The 20,882-nt window shown below is 47.3% G+C and overlaps 1 protein-coding gene across 1 annotated transcript in view; it reads left to right on the top strand.

The window, feature by feature from the left end:
* The window catches only part of EPHB1 (EPH receptor B1), a 317,259-nt gene that overhangs the window by 225,097 nt on the left and 71,280 nt on the right, over positions 1–20,882 (top strand). Inside the window, exons 8-10 of the mRNA XM_052645625.1 lie at positions 659–767; positions 1,613–1,677; positions 14,686–14,808. Of these exons, the coding sequence (XP_052501585.1) occupies positions 659–767; positions 1,613–1,677; positions 14,686–14,808 (297 nt within the window). The remainder of the gene's footprint in view (positions 1–658; positions 768–1,612; positions 1,678–14,685; positions 14,809–20,882) is intronic.

Here is a 20,882-nt window from a genome sequence, read left to right as displayed (position 1 = left end):
AAGGACTAGATGCTTTGTCTAAGATCACTAAGCTTCCCCATGGTAAAGCCAGGGTTTGAGAGAGCTCTGTCCACCTCTGTGACCTGCAGGCGGCCACTACCCCATGTGTTTCTAACACTGGCAGAAGCCAGGACCCTATTCTTCTTGAGTGTGAGCTTGAGAGTTCTGGGCTGTTTCTCAACGTGTCTTCATTCTCTGCAGCACTGGATGTGGTACTGGGTGGCTGCAGACGCTCTTAAGCCTCTGCTCAGTGAATCTGTTGACTGGCTTCATCTCAGCAACTTTGTGTCTTAGAAGGTACTTCAGCAGTGGTTTCCATATCCCCTGTTAGATGTATCCTTGGCATGGCTGACAGACCTTTGAGAGGCCTTCTGAATGAGTGCAGGGAGACAGTTACCTTTGCCCTGGGGCTAATGTCATCAGCTCTTAGTTGTGAGGTCCTCTGTCACTGTTATCTTGCTTTTATTATTGACGTTATTTGTTTGGGGTTGTTTTTGTGAGTGTGTTTTACTTAAAGATTACTCTTGGTTTGGGTCAGGCTTACAGCTCTGAAATATAGAAACTCTATCACTCTGATGTCCTTGGTGGCATCCCTGAGTAGCAAGCAGCCCCATGCAGAGGGCAGACAGGAAGCTTCTAACACCTCTCTCTCTGCTAGATGATTACAAGTCTGAGCTGCGGGAGCAGCTGCCCCTGATCGCTGGCTCAGCGGCAGCTGGGGTGGTGTTTGTGGTGTCCCTGGTGGCCGTCTCCATCGTCTGCAGCAGGTAGGCCCCCTGGCCCCGCTCCTGCCCGCTCTCCCCAGACCCAGGAAGGCTGGCTCATGGACCCTCCCTGGTCATGCGGACGGAACAGGACCTGACCGTTCAGGGACACACCATCAGGCTCACCAGTCATCACCCTTTCTCTGTCCACGGGCAGCCTAGAACTTTCCAGATCATTTATTTTCTCTGTGCTGGGGATAAATCCTCTGGAGGGGCTGGGCAAGGCTCTGAGCATTTGTCCCGCAGCCTCATTTTCACCCACTCATTTAACCCCCCTACACACGATGATCTTCCTGGAGTGACAGTTACAAAATTGCATTTGACCCTCTGGAACATCCCACCCTGTGCCTCAACCCATTCTCTGGCTACAGAGCTGGGGCCTGGGCACAGGGTGCAGGTGGGCAGCAGGGAGCTAAGGAGGGAAAGAGGAGCTCTGCAAGAGCGGGTCCTACAGGAGGTAGGAAGTTCTCGTGAATTTTTAATACTGCTGCTGCTGCTGCCTTGGGTGGTTAGCCTAGATTCAGCTGGCCCCTCCCGAGAAGTTCCACAGGGCAGCCAGAGTGCTAGCAGGCACCCTCCAGGGCCTCTCACCAAGCTCTGTAGAGACCCTGGCCCTGCCTGACCTCTGAAAGACCTTGACTTGAAAGCAGAGCCCACTGCCCATGGAGATGGTCAAGCTAGAATACTGGCCACAACAGGAGTTCCGCTTAAGGGACAGCTGCAGTTCCCAACCCCAGGAGAAGCCCGGGTGAGCCCCCATCAGAACAGGGGGCCTGGGTGGAGGTCCTGGGAGCAGAGTGGTGTGGATATACCCTGGCTGAGAGAGCTCCTCTCCCTTGTGTCCACAGGAAACGTGCTTACAGCAAAGAAGCTGTGTACAGTGATAAGCTCCAGCATTACAGCACGGGCCGAGGTGAGTAGAAAGCCTGAGCCACCCACCGCCTGAGCTCCGGAGTCAAGAGGCAAGTGCTTGGGGGCTCCTTGTAGGCAGACTGGCCCATCCCCACTGAGAGCCCCCTCCCAGCCACCAGTGCCCAGAGGCTGGGTCCCCAGGGACCAAGGCTGTCCACCCCATCTGTGTCCACCCATCATGGGCACTTATTGAATGCCTGGCAGGTAGATTATCTTCCTCATTGATAAGCCCATAGAGGACACGGAATGCAGGGAGATTGGGTTTAGCAAGTCAATGAATCCTGAAATCAGACTCAGTGGAAAAAGATGGAGGGTTCTCTATTAACATCTTCTGCCTTATCTTATCCAATGGGGCGGCTGGGGAATGTGTTAACCAAATTCACAGATAAGCCAGAGAACTTGAATGGAGGGAATTAAAAAGATAGCAGAGCCCAAGAGGCCAAAGTGTTGGGATATCTCCCAAGTGTTTTCTTTTAAGCAGTGCCTTTAAAAGTTTTTCACTCATTATCTACTCTCTTTTTTTAAAACCTACATATAATATTTTTATAACTGAAATTTCCCTTTACCAACTTGTGATGTTAAGTCCTGTGTCGGAATTCTTCTTTGATGTGTGTCATAACAACACTGCAGGGTCTGCAGAGGTCCCTACTGGTCAGCTGGGTTATTTCCTGCCTCCAGGAAGCAGAATGCTTAAATCCTTATAGCAGACATGCTGTTTCTAAATAACTCCTTTCAGATTCCACGGACACACTCAGAACCCTGCCCCGGCACTGCGTGCTCTGCCCTCTCTGTCTCCGGCTTCCTCCGTGAGCCGCATCTCACCTCAGTGCTGCTGCGGCTGTACCAGCCCCCTTTCCCTACTCCCTGGGTGGAGAGCATGGAAAACAGGCTGTGTCTACACACACCATAAGCAGGCCTTCTCTGGGTGGTTCTGGGAGTGGAAATGGCGTCCGAGGCAAAAGTTCTCACTCGAGGTGACCCCAGGCAAGAGAGTGATGCCGGGGTGCTCACATAGCAGGTTTGCCACGGAGGAGTTCGTGTTCGAGTGAGGGCAAGGCTGGTGCTGGCTGGGGCGATGCAGAGATTGCTCTGTAGATATGGCTTTGTTCCCCAGGATTTTCAATCCAAGACCAAGAACCTACCAAGGGTCTGTAAAGGACTAAGCCCCTGGCACCTGGGCTGCTGTTGTAAGTCATGGTGGGGATGGGGCTGTGGCCTGGGCACCGGCTGAGACCCCAAGGCTCTCTCAGGGTGGTCCAGCTCACACCCATGTTCAGCAACACAAACTGGGGTCAGAGGAGGGAGACTGGGAGAGCAGCCCCCTTCTAAGGCTACAGGCACAGCTCCTGCAACACTCCAGGTCCATCTATCCCTCTTTCTTCCCCCCAGCAGGCCACCTGGGCCTCCATTTTAACCAGACGTCACTGGTTTTAGAGGGAAATCCTAATGCGTTCTCTCTCCTTTCCTCACATTCTGATTTTGCACCTCAAAGCAAAATCTTCAGATACTTTTACTTAACATAAACTGACGCATTTCCCTTCCAGGCAGGTCTTTAGCTTCCTAAGGACAGAGACTTTGATTTGTCTGTGATTCTCAGGGGGAGGTGTCCCCACCAGGGTGCATCAGGATTACCTGGTGGGCTCTCTCCACCACCTCACCTCCCTGCCTCTGCCTCCTGGGGTTCTGACATCACCCCGCCTCCCTGCTCTGGGCTGATGCCTGGCCACCTTGAGAGCCACTATGCAGTCAATTTCAGACTTGGCATCCTTTGAACTCTTTGGATGAAAGAAACACTTAAAGATGGTCATGTCCACCTGAAAGCAGAGGACACAAAATTGGGTTCAAAAGGAGGAATGCCATTTTGAAAACTAAAGACGCCCAAAGTGAGAATGGGATACGCTAGGAGGGAGCCCCTCCTTTTAAAGGCACGCAAGTTAAATCTTATACCCTTCACTGGGGGTACAGAGAGTTCCCAGGCATCAAGCGGGGGTGCATCTTGCCGCCTTTTTGGCCTCTTCAGCCTCAGACCTGACTTTCTTCTCTGGAGAGCCTGGCTTCCCTGGGCTGCCACATGTCACCCACATGCACAGATAGACTTCCAAAGTGCTCACAGCCTCCTTCTGGGGAATTCTCACCTCTAAGGCCACGAGAATCAAGCCTCCCTGGTTCTCAGGGTCCGCAGAAGACCCAACGCCCAGTCCTCAGTAGCGGAGACCACCGCGGATGGCTGAGGACACAGTGTTGACAAGCTGTGCAGTCTTCATCCCCAGGACTTGGGCACACAGAGTTCTTCCTGCACCAGAGTTCAGTCCCTCTGCTGCCTTAGAAGTCTGTCTTCTTTTTACATCTGTTCTCCTTTTATAAATGCTCTTTCTTTCTATTAATAACCCCTTTCTTTTTACCCAGTCCCCGAAACCTGGCTTCTCTCCCGCACCCTGGTTCTCTGAACTCATAGCCTCACGCACTGAATTGCATCAGTGCATTCTCTCCCACGGACATCCGTCACTCTGACTAACGCTATTACTGTTGGAGAACCAGCCAAAGGGATGTGGAGCTGGGGAAGACACAGCACACGCATAGCAGAAGAGGAAACTCAAGGCTCTGATGGAGGACAGACCTGGCCCGAGATGGGGGAGGGTAGGAATAATTAGTTATGGAAAGCTTACCCAGTGCCATGCAGGGGGAACTTTATTCTGGTAGCTCATTTCAACTCCTCCAACCCTGACCACCACTCTAGGTGGCAGGCATTAATCTAGGGAGGTTCCATGACTTTGCCAGGTCTCGCAGCTCATGGGTGGCAGAGACGGACCTCGCGTTCTCTAAACCTGGCTGCAGAGCCCGTCATCTCTCCATATTGCAGAGGCTCAAGGTGGCTGGAGGTCAGGAGCAAGTCAAAACATGAGGACCACTCTCAGGAGTCCTAGATGGTGGTTTGTTGGCTCCTCCTCTGGGTCCCACTGCAGGAGGCAGAAAGGCGGGTGCACTTGATCTGAAAGTGTGCACACAACCATTGCTGGGCTACCTATATGCATGCACCTTACTGTGGGGACGTGGATGCTAACCCGGACATCTCAGCGCTTCCTGCCCTGGAAGGGACAAGAAACCTGCAGCAGCTCCCCAGCCTCACTCATCAGTACCCAAGAAGGCCCCTGCCTGTCTTCCCTGCAGGCAGGGCACAGGGCTTCATACAGAGTCTGCTGGCATCTGTCCTCCCAGACCTGCCCTTCAAGCTGATGCGAAGGCTGAAGGAGACATAATAGAAATATTGGCAAATGTAATGGCTTCTCTAGACTGTGGAGATGCAACAGATCTTATCAGTTTGAGAATACCAAGTGCCTTCCAAGGCAAGCTCTGAGCCTGCAGCACAGAGAATGGGCTTGTAAAGGAGGATTTGACTGGGGTGAGAGTGACTAGAGGGAAGGCAGGAAGGGAAGAGAAAGTGCGTGGATATGGTGCCAGATGCTGGGCTGAAGAGCCTGGGAGCCTGTGGTTCATGTTCAAGGGTGAGTGGGTAAGTGTGGGTTTCCCATGTCTAGAAAGAGGCAGACAGATGGTAAGCTCTTATGGTTTCCACGGGACAGTCCTCAGAAGGTGCTGGCTGACTAAAAACTGGCTGGATGGGATGATCCAGGTGGGCTTGGGAATCTATCTTTAGAAAAGTTCCAGTTGATGCTACATTTGGGAAATGTTACCAGGTATTTATAAGGCTTGGATAACTACACACTGGATGGTAGTTAACACTGCACTGAATTCTAAGATAGATGGAGTGAGCAGAAGTGGGGAGAGAAGGTGAGGGCTTGGGAAGGGGTCAAGGGTTTTCAAAAAGAAGCACTAACAGAATCATCTCCATGTTAACAGGCAACTGCAGTTATCATCACAGAGTTATTTTTATTAAACTTTGAGAAATTTTGAAAACAAATGAGATATGTATCCCAAATAAAAGACTGGCACACATTAATTTCCACACAGGACAAGAGGACTGAACATAGGGACCTCAGAACATAAGTGTGAGCTCAATCCCTGCCAAACACCCAAGAAACTGGGAAGCAGATGCCTTCAGGGCATTTAAAACTAAGTTCAGTGATCATTGGGGATTATTAAGGATTAAATACAGGATTATTTTAAAAGTTATTATTAAGAAAAGTTATATAGGCTTCCCTCATACCTCAGTGCGTAAAAAATCTGCCTGCAATGTAGGAGACCCAGGTTCGATTCCTGGGTTGGGAAGATCCCCTGGAGAAGGAAATGGCAACTCATTCCAACTTCTCCTGTTCTTGCGTGGAAAATACCATGGACAGAGAATCCCTGGCAGGTTACAGTCCATGGGGTCACAAGGGTCAGCACAACTTAGTGACTAAACCACCACCATGGGGCCCTCATCTCATTTACTAGGGCTGTACATTTGCAAGACATTGCATATTTTGGCAAAATATTTGATGGTCTCCTAAGGGGAAGAAGCACGGTGAAGTGGGTACAGAGCTGGTCTTCATACAGAAAGAAGGTAGGTTAGTGAGTCTGTCAACCAGGGAGGGAGTCATCAGTTTTATCTTAGTCCTTGTCCAATTTGATCTCTTGTTTGTTTGATTGTGTTTTAAAATCATAGTCAGGTGCAAACCTAGGGATGCTTATCAAGTTTGTAGGTAACAGTTGGGAGGTATAAGTAACACCACAGAAGATAGAATCAAAATTCAGAACTATCCAACAGCTCTGAATGCTAATTTGAAATCTGCAAGACAAAATGTTAGAGGGATAAATCTAGAAGCTAGTGTTGGTTAAAACAAAAATAAAGCAGTAAGAAAAGGAGGAGACCTGACTTGCTATCTGTTTGTATGAGAAAGTTTGGGTATTTACTTGATCACATGCTTAGTAGGAATGATAAAAAACTAGTAAAAAAAGGCTAAGCACTGCCACTAAAGCAGGAAAATACTGCCAAAAGCCTCCACCTTGAGCACTGACTGTATTAAGCACAGTAACTAATTTAATCCTCATAACCATCCCATGAGGTAGATTTCACATGTGAGGAAACAGCCTCAGAAAAATCCAGAAGCCTGTCCAGAGTCTTGGAGTTACTGATTTGCAACATAAAGTTTTAAACTCAAGTCTATCTGACTCTGTGGTCAAGACTAAAGTTTGGATCAGAGGAGGTAATACATATGGACATGCTGTCCTCTGCACTGGTGAGAAACATCTAAAGGGACGTTCTTGGTTCTGGGGACCCCATGTCAAGAAGGATATTGTTAACAAAATAGCCGGCCCATCGAGGGTGCCAAGTTGCGACCGTAGAGACACCAACTGATTTGGTGCTTGGGAAATGCAGGCAGTTTTTTTTTTTTTTTTTCCTGCTGCTCAGTCATGTCCAGTTCTTTGTGACCCCATGGACTATAGCACGCCAGACTTCCCTGTCCTTCACTGTCTCCTGGAGTTTGCTCAAACTCATGTCCATTGAGACAGTGATGCCATCCAACCATCTCATCCTCTGTCACCCTCTTCTCCTCTTGCCCTCAATCTTTCCTAGTGTCAGGATCTTTTCCAATAAGTTGGCTCTCCGCATTGTGTAGTCGAAGTATTGGGGCTTCAGCGTCAGTATCAGTCCTTCCAATGAATATTCAGGGTTAATTTCCTTTAAGATTGACTGGTTTGATCTCCTCACTGTCCAGGGGACTCTCAAGAGTCTTCTCCAGCACCGCAGTTCAAAAGCATCAATTCTTTGATGTTCAGCCTTCTTTATGGTCCAACTGTCACATCCAGGGAGGGACCTGGGGGTCATCACCAAGCATGACACCATCATGGCAAAGGAAAGGTGACACTGTTGTGCTTTGTGAAGATAAATGGAACCATCAGTGAGAGATCCAAGTAGGCCAGATTTGATTCAGTGTAAGAACAGCCCCCCCAAACTGGAACTGTCCTTGCAGAGACAGGCTGCTTTGTGGAGAGAGGGGTGAGCTCTCTGCTCTCGCAGACACAGATCTCAGTAAAAGATGCTGTAGAACGGAGTTCTGCTTTAGGTAAGATACTGGACTTGATTCATCCCAGAAGCACATCTGGCTCCAAGATTTCCTCTAGCTCCAGCTTGCTTGACTCTGGGTGGGAGGGATTTCCCAACTGTGCAGACCACAGCGTCCAGTGTGCTGGGAATCACCTTGGACACCAGGGTGAAAGTTAGGTATACCTGTAGGAGGGAGACAGACTGGGCATTTGGCTGCCTCTCCTGGAGGTACCTGAACAGGAGTAAATGAGGGCCTATGGGAAGAGGAGGAAAGGCCCCCAGGTGCAAAAGGTGGCTGAGTGTTCAGTGGGTGCTTATTAAATGCCAAATAAATTTAATGAGCTGGCTTCACCCATGTGGCTGCTGTTGGCTCTAAGCCAGAGCTCTAGAAACCAGGTTAACTCTTTGAGTCCCCAGCTCCTTGGCTGTTGCCCTCAGGTTCCTGACAGGACTTCAGTGGCCCAGAGACAGGGGGCCTTGTCTGGAAGGACATTCCTGTCTTAATCATTGATACCCAAGAAGTAGAGAGATGTTAAACTGTTTTTCCTGAAATACCTTTCTCTATCAAGAAGTAAGTAGCCTGTGATCGATTTTTTTTTTTCTCTTAGAGACACATATTAGGCTGTGACTGTGTTTTTAAGGACAAATCTTGAAATGTGGTAAAACCTCCAAACAGAAGGTTGAATGAAGAGCCTCCTCAGACTCGGTGCTTTACCCCCCAGGCTTGTTGCCCACCCTGGGGCTCCCCATCTTGGATTCTTCCTCTAACCTTGGCTGGGTACCCATGACCTCCATTCTTTCATGGAAAAAGACATCCACCCATTTTCCTGGCCTTGGTCCCAAGAAGCAGGTGGAGTGAAGTGTTTCTAGTGCCCGTCCACCTTTCCTGGTAGATCTGGTCTAGGAACCTGCCCAGTGCTTAGCCTGTCATACCAATAGCTTCGGCTGTCACTCACGTGTCCCCCACGTCCACCACTCCACATCCAGTCTTGCAGCTCTGTTTCTATTCTGAGTTTTCAGACTGACTTCTAGGCACCCGTATGTTTCATCCATGCATTCAAAGTCTAAAACCATGTGTGCAAACTTCCTGGACAGTCAAGTTTCCTTCTGAAAGTGTATCACATAGTTAATAGTACCACTTGATTCTGGAAATCTTGACATTAATTCAGATTCTTCTGGTCCTTCCTTCATTCCTCATCTTTAATTGCTCACCAAGTGCTGTCAGATTTTCCTTTGAAATTTCTCTTGCTTTTTATGCTGTTGTCGCTGTGAGGCTCTGGCTAAAAACTGTTATCTTGCACCTTAATTACTGCAACAACCTCAGAGCTGTTTTCTCAGCCTCCAGCCCCTTCCTCCTAACAATGAATGGGAGTGGTGAGGGCTGCCAGCCAAATGAACTCCCCGATGTCTTATTCTTAGCACATCCCTCCCCTGCTGCTGGCACAGTGGTCAGCTCTGTGTGTCCAGTGGCAGCAATCGGATGCCTTTGATGGTAGTCAAGGCCCTCCCACTAGTGTATCAGCAGTGTTCCACCTTGGACCTGACTTCCTTCCACACTCTCCTCACTCATGCAACAGCAGGTATCACTCTGAGCTATGCTGTGTGACACTCCAAGCTTGTCCCTCATCAGTGAAGGACCAAGTGACCTGTCCTTTTTGGTCTCTGACTCTGAGACTGGCATCCACAGTCTTCTGCCTTTTCTGGTTTCTGCCACACTTTTGGCTCATTTCCAGTTGTGGGCTCCTGACTCTAGACTCTCCAGCCCCGCTCCCCAGTTAGTTCATGTCTCAGTGACCTGAGAGCTCCACGAGCTTTGTTTCCCCTGTGGCTCCTACGGTCCCTGGCACAGCTGGGTGATGGGTTAGCACTGAGAAAATGAGTGATCAACATCCTGAGGCAGAGGGCTAGCTGAGGTCCCTCCCAGGAACCCCTAAACAGCTTCCTTCTTGTGCTTAGATATCTAGACTAAATTTAGGTGAATTACGAGTATGGCAAAGTCTGCCTTGGCTCTAGAATGGGAAAGGAGGGGCAGCCTTCCACCTTCCCCATGGCTCCATCAGATCTGCTGGGACACAAGATATCAAAGACTGAAAACAGCCTAATTAATACACTAGCTTTCTGGACCCTGCTGTGGGATTCCAGGAATCTTCCACCAGCAGGAAGGCACTGGGCTCTTCCTGGCACCCCTGAAGCCTCTGTCATGGGACCCACAAAATGTTCATGGTACCATTTTTGTACTTTCTGAATGTGCAAGAGGATTGGATGGCAGCATTCCATCTTCTCCTTCCACTGTTAATACCCAAATGTTACTGACTGTTTAGAACTGGCCCTTTCCCAGCCTATGCTCTCCTGTCCTGGGACCCTGGCACTTGCGAACATATCAAGCTAACTTTTAGATACACCCCACAATCTGCCAGCATCCCCCCAATTTGTCCCAGCCTCTTTCCTTTTGAGAGCATCCTGATCTCCTGATCCAGAGTGTCCAGCCATATCCAGCCATTTCTTGTGCTTCATGGACTGCTCTGTACCATGTAGAAAGGCTCTGGATAGTGGCTGAGTCATTTTCCCCCAAACTTAATATCTTTAAACCTTCCCTGGTGGCTCAGAGGTTAAAGCGTCTGCCTCCAATGTGGGAGACCTGGGTTCGATCCCTGGGTTGGGAAGATCCCCTGGAGAAGGAAATGGCAATCCACTCCAGTATTCTTGCCTGGAGAATCCCACGGACGGAGACGCCTAGTAGGTTACAGTCCACAGGGTCGCAAAGAGTCAGACACGACTGAGTGACTTCACCTAATATCTTTACAGCCTTGGTTCATGTGTAAGATTTTGCAGATCTCCTGGGACTATGGTCCTTTAAAGCTTTAGCCATCCAGGCTGTGACCCTAGTCATAGCTTAAATGAATTTTGAGAGCAAAGAACAAACATATCTGCAAATCATACCTTCAATAGAAATTAGCAAACTAGAAGATCATAAAATTGAAGAGTTTTCTCTCTTTCTTGGCACCATCAATCAGTTTAGATCTGTGCATACCATTTTTGTGCCAAAGTTTTATGTTAAAAATAATTAAAATAACCAGAAACTATAAAATATTATAAATATTGCAATATTAACGCTAATAATAATGAGAAGCATTGAACGGAGCATTATAAAATGTCTTACATTATAGAGCTATATTACATCTGATATTATTGTAACTGCCGTTAATAATATTTCCCCAACACTCACAATCTGAGAACATTTTCTGAGCCCTGTCTCCAAATGTTTGGCTGTGCCCGACTCCGCAGCTGACGTGAATTCCTTGTTCACTGTCTGGTGATTCATTGCACTAAATACCATTTCCCTGATAATTAAAAACTGCTCACTGGCAAGTGGGAGCAGGAACAGGCTGATGCAGGATTTATGCAGAAACAGAAAATGAGCCAAAAGACAAATGACCTGTTCTGCATAGCTGAAGGCATTTTTTCCCCCCACGTCTCTTTCTGGGACTAGAAAAAGGGTAGTGATGCAGGAGAGAGGTCTGGTGGGATGTGTCATCCAGGGATGCAGGGAGAGCCTTTAGAGCACATGTTCAGCCAAATGGTTCTCCAGACGTAGGAATAGAGACCGGCTCAGCAGAGGAGTCCAGCCAGGGCCATTCCTAGGCTCTGTATCAAACCCTTGTCATCGCAAAAGAACTGGGTTTGAATCCATTTTAGACTTCTGATTTCAGTTTTCCTGCCTCAGTCTAATAACGATACCCTCAGTTTCAGGGAAAACAAAGACTGATTCCTACCCTGCACAGGTGCAGGATGTTCTAAACTGACAGTACATCAGCTCTCCTAGCCTGCGTGCTCTCCTTGGTTTCTTGTGAAAAACTGGTGATGACCAAAGCCCATGCCTGGCCCAGAGCAGCAGTTGAGACGTTGTGTGCATGCACGCACACACACACACTCATACATGGATATACATTCGTTTGCTCACACACACATGCCATATATACACGCACTCATATACATGCACACACACACACACACACACACACACACACACCTTAATTCCACATGCCAGTGAGGTAGCACACCTGCTCATGAATAAACCGGACAGTGATTAGAAGGTGAACTTTCTCTCATGAAGATACACTTGCCCAGACATCATTGGCCTGAATGAATCCTGGCACCATTAAGAGATGAAACTCTCCCTTCTGGGAATAGTTCCTTCCCAGAACTGATCAGGGCCAATATCTGTGGAGCTCATTAACTCAGAATCCTCTCTCATTCATCCTTACATATGTCTTTACTTGCAAACCATTCATTACAGCACATTCTAGATTGTTTAATTAGTTTTCGTGGAAGAGTTCCTATAGGACAGCTTAGCACACATCATTTAAAAGCCCTTAATCCAAAATAACAAGGTGGTATTTTTAAAGTAACTAATATAACCTTAACACTGTCCACCCCCACCACCCCAGCTTCCTACCTCCCCATACACTTCCTAGAACAATTTACTGGTAGTAATCATGCGTGTTTCAGCTTGTGAGCCCTCCCTGTACACCCGGCACCATGTTAGATCTGTCACTTGCAATGTGGTCTTTAATATTACAGCCGCCCCAGGAAGAAGGTGTTTCTCCTCCTTCAGCAGAAGAAAAAAATACTAGAAGAGATGTATGTGGTCTTGCTGCAAAATGCCCAGTTAGTGGGAGGCTTCAGAGTTCTGACCTCACCTTGGGATCCCCGCCTCTGGCCTTTCAGCCTTCTCTCATCTCAGTCCAGAACTGAGGAGAAGTCACAGGTTGTCGACACTGGCCTGCCACCCCTTTAGCATTCTGAGTGGGTCTTTTGCCATGGCCTTGTCTCCAGGGCCCAGCCCTCCAGCACACAGGGGCCACCTTCCGCCTGGAGCATCTGTGTTTCCTCACCTGAGCACCTCTCTGGCCCTGGACCCTTCCAGCCCAGCTGCGCAGCAGGCAGAGCAGGCCTCAGCCAATGACTGACGGGAGTCGTGCGGCGCCACTCCAGCTCACGCCACCCTAGCCGACTCTGAAGCTTGTGATCTCAGACGTTTCTTGGGGTGGGGAGTTAAGCCTGTGTCAGTTACCCACAGCCCATGGTGGGAAGTGCCTTGAGGGCACACTTTTCTTAGGCTGCCTTTCCGGCCTAACTTACTGCCCGCTAACCTGCACGCACTTCTTGGGATCACCTCCCAGATAATTCCAGTAGGGATCACCACCTACTTACTTTCACAGTCTTATCTTAAGTTGTTGCTTCTGAAGAAACCTCAAGTGAGACTGCATGAACATGCTGGTCTGGATTGTGAGGCGTCCATGTGGTTTCGCTCGTTCTTGCTCTTTACTTGTTCTCCAGACCAAAGGAGAAAGAGATGAGCTTCTAGTTCTATTTCCCCCTTTGTCCACTGCTATTAAAGTAAAATTTCCATTCTCTCTCCACCCCTGCCCCAGGGATTAAGACATTCTGTCATAAAGATGAGGATTTTCTTTGTTCAAAGTTTAATCAATAGATTCCAGAGTCAACATTGTCATCCCCAAGTTTTCAAAGAGCATCTTAGATTGATGTCTGGCACCCTTGGAGTGCTTTTATTTCTTGACTGGGAATAATCCAAATTTCAGAAAAAGTAATGCCTCTGGGCGGGGTACCTGGCTTTAAAAACATTTACACTTTGAGTTCTTGGCTGCATCTTCCTTCTCCATCTGGATTAAACTCTGGCCTGACCTGGTGACTAGGGCAACATTCATTTGGGGTCACCGTAGCGCCACCAGAACTTTTTGGATGGGAAATGTCATTATGTGATAATTTATAATATATAAATTATCATTATATATGTATATATATTCATACACATATAAATTGTGTTTCCAAGGCTGGGAGTTGCTGAGAAGGAGCTGCAGTGGGGAGTGTGTGCTGAGAGGGCAAAGCTCAGGGAACCTAAGGTTACCTTAACCGCAGCCACAGCACGAGGGCTTTCCCCCACCTGCCTGTCCTGATGACCTGCCTCTTTTAAGAACCAGACAGCAACAGCAGGAAGGGAAAACAACTACTCTTCACAAGGCTGCGATGCCAGACTGTTCTGTTCAGCCTTTGCAGCCCACCTCCCATCTCACCACCCCCAGGAAATCCCTTTCCATGCTTGCCTAATGATACGTCCAACATGGTGAAAAATGACGTTGTGATGAATCCATTTGTTTCTTGGGTTCCATTTCCTGGTTTTGTCCCCTCTCTTCCACTTCTCGAATGTATTTTTTCTGCAGTGACAATTCTCTATTTTGTCCCCGTGTGCACCTATTTATCTTGCCACTGTAAACATCAGTGACAAAGTCCATATTCCTTTATGTATTTCTCATTCACCATTTTATTCACTTTTCATACTTCACTGTGTCTGTAGGCATGGGGGTTCAATTACCATTTCTTCTTTCATTCCACCTCATTTATTCTGTGTAGACTTTACAATTTTCTCTCTCAGTATTTTCTATGCTCTTCTCTTCACGTTTTCTGTTCTGGTTACTGGCTTGGCACTCCTATCTTGAGGTTTTTCTAATAGCCATTTCTTTTTTGTTGTTTTTAATCCATCCTCATACCTCTTCCAGCCCTCGACACAGCTGTCAGTTATAACCTTAACGGTGGCCTCCACTCAGGAAAGTTGTCAAGTTGATAAATATTGATATCTGCCCTGCCATTTTACCACCACTTTTCTGCTAATGCATTTGGTTGGCATCAATCAGCTTCTTTGCCTTCTATGAGCGCCTGGTGTGGGAACTGGTCCCGATCTGTCACTTATAAGTAATCTGCTCCACATTTCATCAAGAGCTCAAACACAGAAAATATGGAGGAGAAGTAGAGGACAGAGAACCAGGCTAGCATGGCCCAGAGGGAAGGGAGACAGGGAGGTCCAACAAGGAAAAGTGAGGCAGCTGGACATGTAGGAGAGACGCCCCTACCCAGCCAGACCATTACTGCTGGGGACACGAGCCAGTGCTTAGTGACTGCTGTGTCCTCTTTGGGATGTTAACCCTGCTTATCTCCTCCAAAAAGGCTCCCCAGGGATGAAGATCTACATTGACCCCTTCACTTACGAGGACCCCAACGAAGCTGTCCGGGAGTTTGCCAAGGAGATTGATGTCTCTTTTGTGAAAATCGAAGAGGTCATCGGAGCAGGTATGGCTCTTCTCTCCCCTCCTTTCTGCCCTCTTGGTGTCTAGACATCCTCTTTCACCACTCTGGGTGATGTCTATCATCTTTCTCCCCAAAAGGTGCATCTAAGCCATCTATAATATGTGTCTAAGGATCTTCTGGGGACCTTGTTCATGGTGTCCAAGCTTATTTGGTGTTGTGGAGAAGTCAACTCTGGCTTTAAAAGATTCAGAAATAGCTCTAGAAATGGAACACCAAATGTAAATAAAGAGAGAGAAATAGGGCGGTAAGTTGAGAAATGCACTTCTCTTTTTAGAAGCTGAACTTAGTATCCCAAGCACTGACTCCAATATCTCCATGGCTTTGGGCCAAACTTTATTCCCACACTTTCAGTTTTCCTTTTCTGATATACATGGATTTGGAGACAGACTATGATGAACTAAAGAAGGACCAATATTTCCAGAAGAAAATTCACCCATATCCATATTTTCTACAAAAGATCCATGAAATGGATGGTAATATAAGATAGACTTCCCTCCCAAGAAATGCATGTTCTCATCTACATTGGAGTACAAACCCAGCCCAGCAGAGAATAACTATCTGAGAGGCTGTTAGGAAATTCTACCTAAAGGCTGGTCTAGCATTTTCATCTTCCTTTAATAGATCAATAGTTGAGTCAGTTGGATAATGGATCCAGCCTTATTGGTATGAATGAGGAAAATATCCCCAAATATCATTCCTTTGGAAATAATCTCTTTGGTGCCCCCTCTGTGGTCTTTTCTGAATCTTCTTAAAAGATGCGTTTGCTTTGTGTCCTCTTTCCTACCTTTGGTTCCTTATACAACATTCTTTGTCTTCGCTTCTTCTTTAAATTGGATTAGACATTGTTCGGGCTCTCTTCACTCATATGCGGTGTACTCCCATAGCTCCTGTGTCTGGAAGTGCTTTTTTTCATGTCAATATTTGGAGAGCTGTGGGGTTGCCTCTTCCAATATTTTAAGCTCCATAAAATATGTTTAGTCAAAGTCTTCCAGACAGCCACTCCATATATTATCTTTAGGGGGAAAGTCACCCTCCTCCCATTCACTTCTTCTCTTAATGCACTGAGGGGTCAAAAAGCCATCTGTGAAATTGGAAGTCACGTTTGAAAGCTTGCCCCATTAAGTCACGTTCTCCTGCTCTGATTTCCCTCTTAAAGAGCTCCAACCTCATGGCATCCCTGTGGTGGGTGCTGGACCCTCCCTGTAGGACACATGACCCTCTTTCTACCAACCTCTCACATGTTCCAGCCAGCTGACCATAATCTGATCCACATGAATCTGTATGTATTTCCCATTGACTTTCATTAAATATGTTACTGAACCACGACTTTCACTTCTGTGCAGATAATTTTCTCTTCCCCCTTAGATACCGACAGACCTAAGGATCATGCCTTAGAAGGCTGGATCCCAGATAAGCTGGATGACTTGAAGGCACTCAGATTTCTCCAGTAAACTTCAAAGTGAAAGCTTTGATCTCGTACCCTGCTCCTCTGTGTTGTTCATTATTGTTATGTCCTGTGAAAATGGTGCTAGTGATTTTAATGTTATTTATGTCGAGTGCTTAGTGCAATGCATTCTGGACTGCATTTCTTCCCAGAGAGCCCATGTCAGCCCCCCTCCCATCTTTGTCAGTGGAGGAGTAAAGAGCCTTCTCACTTTATGATCCTGCCAGGGAGGTGCAGCTTGGAGTGAGCTCACCAACTGCTGGATGCCTATAAAGGGACAATCCATGGCCCACCTTCACCTTCTACCTCTGGGTAGCCTTTGCTGATGCTGTAATGTTTTTGCATTCTGCTCAGAGAAGACTTAGTCCTTGCCATGGCTTACCTGGTCCTGGGGAGGGATGGATACACAGAGCAGTTTAGAAGATGCCCAACAGCTTGGGATAAAGTCTTCTGTCCAGTTGCTGCTGACTGCCTTCTACCTGATACCCATCTGCTTGCAATTCAGTAATCGCACAGCTCATCCCTGTGGATGTGAATTCACTATGTGGAACTTAATGCAGTTTCATCAGGAGACACTCCTGGCTGGAGTCAGTCTCTCTCTATCCTCCAATTCTTCCTGTCTGTCACCACTCCTGCTTTTCCCACTCCTTGCCTCACTGAGCTTGACCTCACTTTATGCTAAAAGAGCTGGTGTGAGTTGAGTTTTTTAAAAAAGAATTTTGTAAGGTAACATTAGTAGTGTAGTTGGCAATGTTTCCCTTAGCCAGCTGGCAGATTCAGCTCAGGGGATCAAATCTGGGTTCCAAAATGGTAATACATGAGAAAAATCAGAAGTCCTTTCCCCTTCCTTCATTCTGTTCCTTTCTCCTTCCCTCAAAATGCTCTTATTAAATAGTTTTTGCTTGTGGTTGAGTCCCAGAGATGAACAGACACTCTCCTGCCCAGAAGTCTGACAATCTTGTTGAGAAACAGGCCAGTAACATGATCACTGTTCCACACATCCCACGACACAGGCAAATGCAAAGTTTGGGGCCAACAGAGAGCAGCATCCAGCGCCTTGTTCTGGGAGGGACTGGGGAGATCAGGAGGACTTTGCAAAGAAGGTCACCTTTGGCCTGAGCTTTTAAGGTTGAAAACTAGTAGGAAAAGTAAGTTTGGAGGAAACGCATGAGAGAACGAGGCAGAAGAGGAAAACTGAATAACTTCAGGAGGGAAATGACCATGGCCTGGCAGCAGTGGTGTGCTGAGCCAGTTTGTGCTACTGCCAGTTGGTGCATCGTTTTGCAGCCCTGTGTGTGGTGACATCTTGGTAGTCTGACGTCAGCCATGGGAGGAGTATTTACACCATGACAATTGGCAAATGCTACAAATCAAAGCTTTTGTTTCTTCACTTCCTGGAGAGCTGATAGTTTAGCACACCCCAGGCCTTCCAGAATGTGCAAGATAATTTCAAAGAGGTTGCAGAGGAACTCCCCATTTCTGCTGCATATAGATCCAGAGGAGAGAGCTGTGTTTGTTGCAGGAGGGATTAGATAGAGAATTCTAAAAGATCCTCATTCATTAAACATTGATTCCATGCCTGAAACTGTGCTGGATGCTGAAAAGCACACTCAGTGCCTCATAATCCTGGCTGATTTGTTAACACAAAGTCCTGCTCTGCAGGAGGAGGGGATAGGACTGAGAGGTAAGACGGAGGGTCAGAGAACCCGCAGCCCTAGAGGCAGCAGGAAGAGAGGCTTGATGGTCAAAGGAAGAATGCAGGAAAGAGGCACCTGGGGGGCCCCTAAGAACTTTGGGCTGCTGGATGGGCTGATTCTCTGTGTGGCACACTCTGAGAACGAGGCTGAGAGAAGGCTCCTACAGAGGGGATCCCTGAGGGTAGGTGACTTAATCAAGCATTAAGTCTGGAATCTAGTGATCAGGATGTGGGTATGGATTTTGTCCTATATAAAACAGTGAGTGAGTAGCGTAGGGTAGGCAATAGAAATGAGGTGGGAGAAGAACCTGATGAACCTGTGTTGATTGAACTTGAAAGGGTGATGGGAAGGGTTTGTAAGAATTCAGAGGCATGTAGACAGGTTATGGGGCTGGGAAACATGGAGTAGGTTTGAGGTGGTCAATGCTAGAATCAAGTGTGGTAAGGAAGGCTGCTCTGCAGCAAGTAAACCAACCTAAACAAAAAAGTACCCAAACACGGTGAATGGGCGGGGTGGGGGGGGGCGCCAGTGGGCTTGATGGCTGGAGCTGACGGAGAGACATGGCATGGAGGTTGTGGGCAGAAGTGTTGGCCATCAGGTTAAACACCTTAAAGGGAAAAGGGGGCTGCCTGGCTACCAGGGTATGGGGACTGGTGGTTGTGCTTGCCAGTAAAGGCCAATGGAATACAATCTAAAAACTTTGGGGTTGAAGAATTGCACCAACCTCCAAAGTTTCTTCTACCATTGTTGAGGATAATGAACAAAAAAATAAAAATAACTGTGAGCCAGATGTGACACCAACCAAGAAGACTGAATTACACTTGACCCTTGAACAACACAGGGGTTAGGGGCATAGACCTCTCTGTATGGTTGAAAATTGATGTGTATAACTTGACAGCCAGCCCTCTATATCCATGAGTCCACATCCCTGGACTCAACCAACCATGGATTGTGTAGTACTATAGTGCCTATTTATTGAACGAAGTCTCCATGCTAGTGAGCCTGTGCAATTCAAACTCTTGATGTTTATCAAGAGTCAACTATATAATTAGTTCATTTATCATTATGTAATGTTTGCTTTGTTGTTGTTTAGCCATTCAGTTGTTTCCAACCCTTTTGTAACCCTGTGGATTATAGTCTGCCAGGTTCCTCTGTCCATGGGATTTCCAAGGCAAGAATACTAGAGTGGGTTGCCATTTCCTTCTCCAGGAGATCTTCCCAACTCAGGGGTCCAACCTGTGTCTCCTGCATTGGCAGGAGGATTCTTTACCATTGAACCACCAGGGAAGGCCCATTATTGTTTACTGCCCCTCTTTTATCACCATGCTCAAAGTTCCATGGGAGTGATGAAACTTGAGTGCTTCTGTTAGTCCCATGCCTGGCCTGCTGTGGCACTAAGGTGCTCAGTTAAAAATGTCCTTGGAGGAAAAGCATAATAGAGATAAGACTTTTAAGAACTAGGTATAGTTTGGGAGCATGCAGAGAAACCAGAAAGAGGTCACATGAGATGTAAGTCATTCAGTGCTCTGAAAGGAGACTAGTGGAGTGAGGAAGACTGATCCTTCCTCTTTTCCTTGCAGTGATGGGGATTATTGAAGTCCTTTTAGAGGGGGCATCTGCTATCTTTGGAGAGTGTCAACTCTTTGAAACCATGAATCTGACTCATAGGAATCACTCACAGGTCAGCTTCAATTGACCTGTGGAGTTCTGATCCACTGCTTGATTCTGATCAGTGTGTGCTGTAGACGTGCCCAGAACATAAACTAAGGCTTCCATGTCTACTTGGGCCCTAAAGCATGAATGGTGTTCCTGGGTTGTACAGTGTGCAACCTGCATAACTGTATGTAGCAACCCTGAGCACAACAGTGAAAATAGAGGTAAAGGTGTCACCAGAAGGGATCATCGAAGGGGAGGCATGCCCATTGTATTTTAATTAATAACCCCCCCCCCCCCGCCCCCACTTACTCCAGCAGATGCTGACCCAGCATTTCCACAGATGGCTCAGTTGGGAGGTCTGGATAAGGAGAGTTGGGGAGAGGGAGCCTGTGGTGTATACAGATAGGATGGGGCTAGCAAAGAAGACCCATCTCTTCTCTTTGAGGAAGAGAATGGGTTTCTTGGTGATGATTTGGTAGAAAATAGCAATACTGGATAGGAGTCACAGCAGAAAGGGTTTCTAGATTACAGTTCAGACACTCAGTCCTGTCTGACTCTTTGCAACCGCATGAACTGCAGCACACCAGGCTTCCCTGTCCATCAACAACTCCCAGAGCTTACTCAAACTCATGTCCATTGAATCGGTGATGCCATTCAACCATCTCATCCTCTGTCATCCCCTTCACCTCCCACCTTCAGTCTTTCCCAGGATCAGGGTCTTTTCCAATGAGTCAGTCCTTCCAATCAGATGGCCAAAGTATTGGAGCTTCAGCTTCAGCATCAATCCTTCTAATGAATATTCAGGACTTATTTCATATAGGATTGACTGGTTGGATTCCCTTGCAGTCCAAGGGACTCTTAAGAGTCTTCTCCAACACTACAGTTCAATTCTTCAGTGCTCAGCTTTCTTTATAGTCCAACTCTCACATCCATACATGACTACTGGAAAAACCATAGCTTTGACTATAGGGTTTCTAGAGGAGCAAAGTAAATAGATGTTGTCAGTAATGACAATTAATATAGCTGACATGCGCTAAACACTCACCATGTGCATGCTTCATTCAGCCCTCATAATGATCCTGTTGGCCCTGTGAGTTTGTGTGTGTGTGTGTGTGTGCACGTGCACACAAGCACACAAGCACTCGTGCATTTACATATGCATTTGTAAACTGGTAAGGACAGTGGCTCATACGTTAAAGAATCTGCCTACAATGCAGGAGACCCAGGTTTGATCCTTGGGTTGGGAAGATCCCCTGGAG

The sequence above is a fragment of the Budorcas taxicolor genome, chromosome 1 (genome assembly GCF_023091745.1).
Source record: "Budorcas taxicolor isolate Tak-1 chromosome 1, Takin1.1, whole genome shotgun sequence".
NCBI lineage: Eukaryota > Metazoa > Chordata > Mammalia > Artiodactyla > Bovidae > Budorcas > Budorcas taxicolor.
This window is presented reverse-complemented; position numbering and strand designations above follow the sequence as displayed.